Genomic DNA, 7408 nt, shown 5'->3' with positions numbered 1-7408 from the left:
GTGTTGGACACTGCACAGACACATAATGAGAGAGTCCCCGCCCCGAAGAGTTTGCAATATAAACAGGCAAGACAAAGTCAAGAGTCCAGTCCCCGTTTTACAGAGGTAGAGGCGCCCAGTGGAAAAGCAGGGAACAGGACCCTTTTGAGGGCCAAGCCAATGCTCTCTCCAGGTCACCCCCTATGGCTTTTGGTGGAGACGCAGAGGGCACTTACTCAATCTGATCCGAAAGGTCACCATAAATGTCGTTGTCCGCGACGCTGTCCTCGGTGGGGAAGGGCCTGAAAGAGGACAGAGCCGGCTCGTGATCAGGTTATAACGCGGGCAAGCCTCGTTCACGAACGTCTCCTCTCCAGGAGGGTTCGTCTCTCTGGCCCGTTTTACCCTTGCTGCCCCCATGTCCCAGCGGCACAGGGCTGCCTGCATCCCTGCCCCTGTCATGGAGCTGATCAGCCAGAAGGGGTCACTCAAGAGACTGTCTGTGGGCAAACTTGGACAGATGTCACGGTCAACCAAGATGGCCATTTACTAACCACATGACCACCACAGCTGATAACTTCTAATTGAGGGGAAGGTCTGGGAGGCAGGACTAGGCCCTCAGATAAGGTTTGATGGGGAACAGTTTTCCTGTCCTGAAAATATAAGAGTTGAAAAATTTTCCCATATCGAATTGGGGGCAAAAAGCTGCAATCTTGAAACTAGTCCTGCATTGAGAAAAGTAATTTTTTTTTTCATTTCAGGTGCATTGAAATGTTTCTTTTCAACCATTTCAAACGTTTTGTTTAGACCGGCCAATTTATTCTCTTTTTTTTTTTACAAACTTTTTTTTTTAACCTGTCTAATTAGCTTCGATCTCCCAACGAAAAGTTGTTTCCAACTGGAGAACCGGGATTTTTCCATTTTGAAAATGTCCAAACAACACATTCTGACCATCTCAAAACTTTCTTCCGAGTCAGGAAGAATGTGGCCAACTTTCACAGTCAGTTTTGGTGTCAAGGAATCAGCATTTTCCGATGAAAAAATGATTTATTGGAAAATTCCTACCCTCGATATCACCCAGTGTGGGAATCTGGATCCCTGGGTGGTGGATTCTAGACCCATGTAGGCTGCCTGATTAGGACCATAAACTAGGATCCTTCTCAGCAAGGAGAGGCCACGTGATATTAATGAACTACCAGGCTTATTAATCCAACCACTAGCACATTCCAAAGAGAAATGAAGCCACCCCACATATGCATATTCAAATTCCTTGCTGTAGCACTCAACCGGGGTGCGTTGCCAACCTTACTTACATGATCCCTTTGGATTGAGCTACCTGAGTCCATGAGAGAATCGACAAGGTCTCGATCACCTGGGAGGGGAGAGAGGGGCGTGTTACATCAGCGGACAAGGTGGACAATTGCAGGGGTGGCAACAGAACTGCAGCGAGGGTGGATTGGACCCACAGAACCCGGATGGGAACTCCCCGAGGCTCTGGGAATGCTGCGTTGCCCCGTGAGAACGTTAAACTGAGAGCAATGGAGAGTGATCCCCCATCCACTGAGCGCAATGGAGACTCCCACTCCCAGGGAATGCTCAGCACGGTTGCAAATATGGCCCCTTGGTGCTAAACCCCAGGGGTTTCCGTGCCCTGGGTTAAAATGAGAAGCAGGCTGGGGATCTTCCCAGGATTTTCCCAGCCTCAAAGCCTGCTGGGCCAGCTGACCTCAATCCCCAAATGTGCGGCTTTCCCAAAGTACAAAAAATAAAAACCAGGAATGTTTCTGTCCAGGGAGCTTTTATTCCGGAGAGCGAGAAAGAACCAATGTAAAGTCTCCATGAAAGCGAGACAAACGTACTCAGAGACGCAGGGTCTCTCACACACAAAGCCCCTTTGTAACGCCCTGCATCTGGACTGCAACACAGAACAATAGCTGCCCAGCAGCTGTCTCTGCAGACAGATAAGGAGAACACTCTACATTTAAAGTCACTGGACACAGATCTTCTTTCAGGCACCGTATATCGCTACAAACACACACCAATTATCTGGGGGCTTTGGGGGCTCCCCATTAGGGTGACCAGATATCCCGATTTTATAGGGACAGTCCCAATTTTTGGGTCTTTTTCTGATATAGGCTCCTATTACCCCCCACCCCCTGTCCCAATTTTTCACATTTGCTGTCTGGTCACCCTACTCCCCATTAACCCAAGACAGTCACATTCTTGGGCTTCTTCTCTACACGTGGTTTTAAGGACTTTGGGACCTTTGGGTTGAAAGGGGCAATATAAATCTATGTTAAACTCCTGCTTCCAGAGTGCCCCTTGCTGCTGTGATGGGGAAAGCAACACAAAACCAAAACTGGACCTACTCAAAGGCCAGGTGGGGACACCCACTCACTTCTCAAGAACGTTATTTATTATTGTTATTATTTATTTGTGTTACAGTAGCACCTACAGATCCCTACGCGAGATCAGCCCCCCCCCCATTGTTCTGAGCACTGCACAGACCCCCACCGAGATCATGACCTCACTGTGCTGGGCGCTGCAGAGTCACAGTAAGAGCCAGTCCCTGCCCTGAAGAGTTTATAATCTAAATAGACAAAGGGTGGGCGGGGAAATAAAGACCCGAGGGGGGAAGCGACTTGCCCAAGGTCACCCAGTAGTTGAGTGGCAGGAAATGCTCCCGACGTTGTCCCCGAACTCTGGGGCAGTTCTCCAGGCCCAGACGCGCAGCGGCAGAGTTCTATTTAGGGTTACTTGAATTGTGAGCTCTGTGGAACAAGGAACTTCTCTTTGCTCTGTGTTTGTACAGCACCTGGCACACCGGGTCTTGGTCCGTGACTGGGGCTCCCAGGCACGGCCATAATCATGATAAATAATAATAATTCTAGGCTCGATCCAGCAACACCGAGGTGACCCTAAGGGACATGCCAGGGCAGCTAAAATGACTATTCCAGACCCAGAACGAGGTCGCTGTGCTGCAGCGTGACATGGGAGCCCTGCAGACGTTGCCCAGCGCGCTGATCTTGCCAAGCCAATGTTGGGGCGCTGACCGCCTGCCTTCTTCCCTAAGACAGAGCTGGAGCGTCGGGGCTGGCTGGGGAGCAAGGGAAGTGAGTATTTGGGGTGCGTATGGTAGGGTCTAACTCGCTCCGGGGCTCCGGATGACTCTCCATGAGCCAAAGCCCCAAGTGACTCCAATCGAGGGCTGCCAACCAGACAGTCCAGGTTTCAACTTGTGTGTCATTTGACAAGCCCTGAAGTCCTGCTTTTTGATCGTGGGGAGGGGAGAGGTGGCGCAGGGGCTTTGCGGAAAGAGGCAGGAGCTCGGGGGTCCGGTTACCAGCCATTAGAAAGGTGGCACCCTACTCCAATCAAGGCTAAAAGTGGGCCAGGGAGCAGGGGGGTGGGGTGCGATTGGGCACTCAATGGTCCACAGGCATCTTAAAGCCTCTTAAAGGGGGCAGGGCAGGGAGGAGAAAGGGGTGATCAGAGATAAGCTCTGTGTGATATCTTGGGACATTTGATCTGTGGTGCAGGTTATGTCACCTCAGACTGGCCTGTCTGGGAGGAAGCACAAAACTCTCCACTTCCTTCTTGGCCAAGACTATTTGACACACTCTGGGGCGTGCGGTGGGAGCTTTTCCCTTTTCCCTGTTCAGCAGGGTTCATGGGAGGCAGCTCCGGGGAGGGTGTCACTGTCACACAAGTCACTGAGAGGCAGCAGCGGGGAGGTTGATGTACTAGCAGTGACCATGAAGCCTAGTGCATGGATGGGGGGGCTTCAGGGACGGGCGACGGGAATGATCAAGAGCCTGGAAGAACTCTCCTATGAAGAGAGATTGAAGCGAACAGGAGGCAAATATACAGATACAGAATACGGGATTCATAGATTATAAAACCAGAAGGGATATTGTGATCAAGTCTGACAACTAGAGAAAACAGAGGGGGAGCGTTTAGTTGCCCTGTTGGGCTACCAGCACAAGTGGCCCCTTTGAATGAAACTGAACAGTGACAAAGGAAATGCTTTTTCCACATGATGGGTGATTAGCCGGTGGAACTCCTTGCCACAGGACACTGCCATGGCTAAGAATTTGCCAAGATTCAAAGGAGAATTGGCTGTTTACCTGGACAGCAAGGTGATCCAGAGTTAGACCAGCAAATGTTAAATGTTTTGGAAGAGAGAGAAACTCACAAAACAACCCCTCACTATTAGGGAATAAGAGATTTTCCTGAGGGGAGATTATCCCACCTGAGCCTCTACAGCATGTAGTGCTGGCCACTGTCTGAGGCAGAATACGGGACTAGATGGACTCTGAGACTGACCGTTACTGTTATTTATTAGGAGTATTACGGTAGCTCCTAGGCGCCCCAATCTTGCTGTAGGACCCCATTGTGCTAGACACTGTACATTATTTATGAGGTGTATTACGGTAGTGCTAGAAGCCCCAGTCATAGATCAGGTGCTAATTGTGCTAGGTGCTGTACAAACATAGAACAAAGAGACAGTCCCTGCCCCCAAAGAACTTTTTCAGTCTGGCAGTTCCTATTTCATTTCCCCAAAGCCCGGTAAACTAGTAGCTCTCTTCCCTAGGTGCTTATCTGACCCTCACCAGTGTCATGTCCGAGCACCTCACAATCTTTACTGCATTTACTCCCACAACGCCCCCTGGATGGCAGAGCAGGGCTGTTGTGCCCATTGTACAGATGGGAACTGAGGCACAGAAATTTGCCCAAGATCACACAGAGAAGCTGTGGCAGAACAAGGAATCTAACCCCGGTCTCCTCAGCACTGCTCCATCCTCAGCATCGTTGTAGTACGGGAATGTGGAGCATCAGCTGTTCTCAGCATGCATGGGAGAGAGAGCCCAGGTCAGGCTTCAGCCTCTCTTCTTTGGCTGCCAGCGTGGGGTGGGGCAAGATCAGTGCCAGTTGCGAGGGTTTGGGATGCGGCCTGCTAGGATCTGGGCTGAGACCCAGCAAACTCACTCCCACCAGGTTCTGATCTCCTCTCTACACGTCTCCTTACAGATACGCAGCCAGCTCCACTGTCGCCGAGGTCTCAACATGGAGCAAACTGAGCCAGTGCTATAATAGTAACAGCTAGTTCTCCTGGAGCACTTTTCAGCTGTAGATCTCAAAGCCCTTTTCAAAGGAATCCGTATCACGATCCCTACTGTACAGGTGGGGAAACTGAGGCACGGAGGTGAGGCAGTGACTTGCCCAAAGCCATCCAGCAGGTCAGTGGCAGAGGTGAGATCCCCGGAGAAAGGAAATTACAGGACAGTTCAAACGTCAAGCATGGGATTGCAACTGGCAATTTCTCACATGCTGACCTGGGCATCCTCCATCCCAAAGAGGCAATTCTCCATAGTCTAAAGGGGGAAACTGAGGCACGGGAGGTGGGGGCGGGGAAGCGACGTGCTTAAAGTCGTGTGGTGAGTCAGTGGCAAAAATGGGAATAGAACCCAGACTCCCAGGCCCCCTGCTCTAACCACTTGAGGCCACTCCCCTCCCAGAACTAGATTTAGAACCCAGGAGTCCTGACTCCTAGCCTGCCCTGTTCTAAACACTGCACTCCCCTCTCAAAGCTGGGGAGAGAACCCAGAAGCAGCTATTAGTCAAAACTAACTAACAAATGCTAGACTGTGGCACATAGGTAAGGAGACCCTCCATCAATAGTTGGAAATGCTAGGCAAATAAAAGGCAGCTTGCAGAGTGGACAGCCCAGGGGACACTGAACCCGGGGCTCCCCACAGCTTTCAGCATGAGTCTCTCCAGCTTCCGCTACAGAAGCAGCTTCATTGCAGCTCTAACCAACCCACCGTCTCTGTGGCTCAGGCACAGAACGGGGGACACGTAACACACTCTGAGCACCCCAGCCCCCTCCTGGATGGAATCAGAACTGGGTCAACTGTGTGTGTGTCATCATAGGCCCTATACTGCCAACAGCAAATGGCGTTTCTGCCGCTATCCAAGTGTCAGAGGATGACCTATGGCAATAATAGTATCGGCTAGCGCTTTTCATCTCAAAGCAGTTTGCAAAGGAAGCTAGGTTTGTTATCCTCATTTTACAGAGGGGAAAACTGAGTCACGGGGAGGCAACATGATTTGCCCACAGTCACCGGCAAAGCTAGCACTAGAACACACGTCTCCCAGTTGAGTGGTCTAACCACTAGACCACACTGCCTCATACTATCAGACTTTTATGGCCCCAAATATCACAATATCTGAGCGCACCTGACTCTCTTTAATCTGTATTTATCCTCACACAATCCTGGGAGATAAGGCAGTGCTTTGATCCCCATCTGATAGCTAGGAGAGCAGATGCACAGGGAGATCTGCCCAAGGCCACGCTGGAAGCCTGTAGCAAAGCAGGGCCTTCCACCCAGCTGGGCAGTAAGTGCTCTAACCACTGCACCATCCCATCCCCGAGTCTCAGATCTGAAGCACCAGGGGTCTAACTTTGAGCCTCCACCCCCGTCACGGTGAAGCCCCCGTCCCCCATGACGTGCAGCGGCGTCACAGTCCACGGCCAGTACGTGACACACGCACCCAACCATTCAGCTCTGTGAAAGCCAGAGAAAGCTGCCGGCCCCAGCTCCTCTTCCACGCCCCAGCAGAACAGAAACTGAGCGAGCGGCCCAACCTCGACAGGATGCGAGATCTAAAAGAAAAACCACACACGGGCTGCAGCGCCAGAGCCGCAGAGACACAGCAGGCGCGTCTTGCGTGCAGTGAGAACGCGGCCTTCGCAGATCCACAGATTTTGGGGCTAGACGAGACCATTCGAGCTTCAAATCGAAGCTCCCGTAGAGCTCAGGCTGGAGAATTTCACCCCGTCACCCCCATCTTGAGCCCAACCACTTGCGTTTGTCTAAAACATCTTCCAGAAAGGCTGTATCTGAAAACCTCAAGAGATGGAGAATCCACCACTTCCCTGGGGAGTTTCTGTCAATGATTACCCCACACACACTGTTTAAAATTGGTGCCTTGTTTCTAATTTGGATGAGTCTGGCTTTTCCCTTCCAGCCACTGGTTCTTGCTGATCCTTTCTTCATTTGATTAAAGAGCCCTTTAATAGACGGTATTTTTCTTCTGCATCTGTATGTTGTCTACACTGTACATTCTGGTATGTCTACACTGCAGTCAAAGACCCATGGCACGGCCGTGGCTGGCCCGGGTCAGCTGACTCGGGATTGCAGGGCTGTCAAATTGCAGTGTAGATGTTTGAGCTCGGGTTGGGGGTGGGTCTCAGAGCCCAGGGTCCAGCTTGAGCGTCTACACTGCTGTTTCTAGCCCCGCAGGCCGAGTCAGCTGGGCCAGGCTCTGAGCCTTGCTTCCCTGGGTTTTCTAATCGCAGTGTGGACGTACCCCAAGCCTGGGCTCTGATTCAGGTTTGAGCCCAAGCCCCGCTTTCGTCTCCACA

The 7408-nt window shown here is 51.4% G+C and overlaps 1 protein-coding gene across 1 annotated transcript in view; it reads right to left on the bottom strand.

The window, feature by feature from the left end:
- The window catches only part of VAV1 (vav guanine nucleotide exchange factor 1), a 53458-nt gene that overhangs the window by 24565 nt on the left and 21485 nt on the right, over nucleotides 1-7408 (bottom strand). Inside the window, exons 3-4 of the mRNA XM_026658167.1 lie at nucleotides 1293-1351; nucleotides 216-281 (exon numbers count right to left, since the gene is read on the bottom strand). Coding sequence (XP_026513952.1) covers nucleotides 216-281; nucleotides 1293-1351 — 125 coding nt within the window. The remainder of the gene's footprint in view (nucleotides 1-215; nucleotides 282-1292; nucleotides 1352-7408) is intronic.

This window comes from Terrapene carolina, unplaced genomic scaffold (genome assembly GCF_002925995.2).
Source record: "Terrapene carolina triunguis isolate 2854851 unplaced genomic scaffold, T_m_triunguis-2.0 Scaffold404, whole genome shotgun sequence".
Lineage (NCBI taxonomy): Eukaryota > Metazoa > Chordata > Testudines > Emydidae > Terrapene > Terrapene triunguis.
Note: the sequence above shows the minus strand (reverse complement) of the source record. Positions and strands in the feature narration are given on the sequence as shown.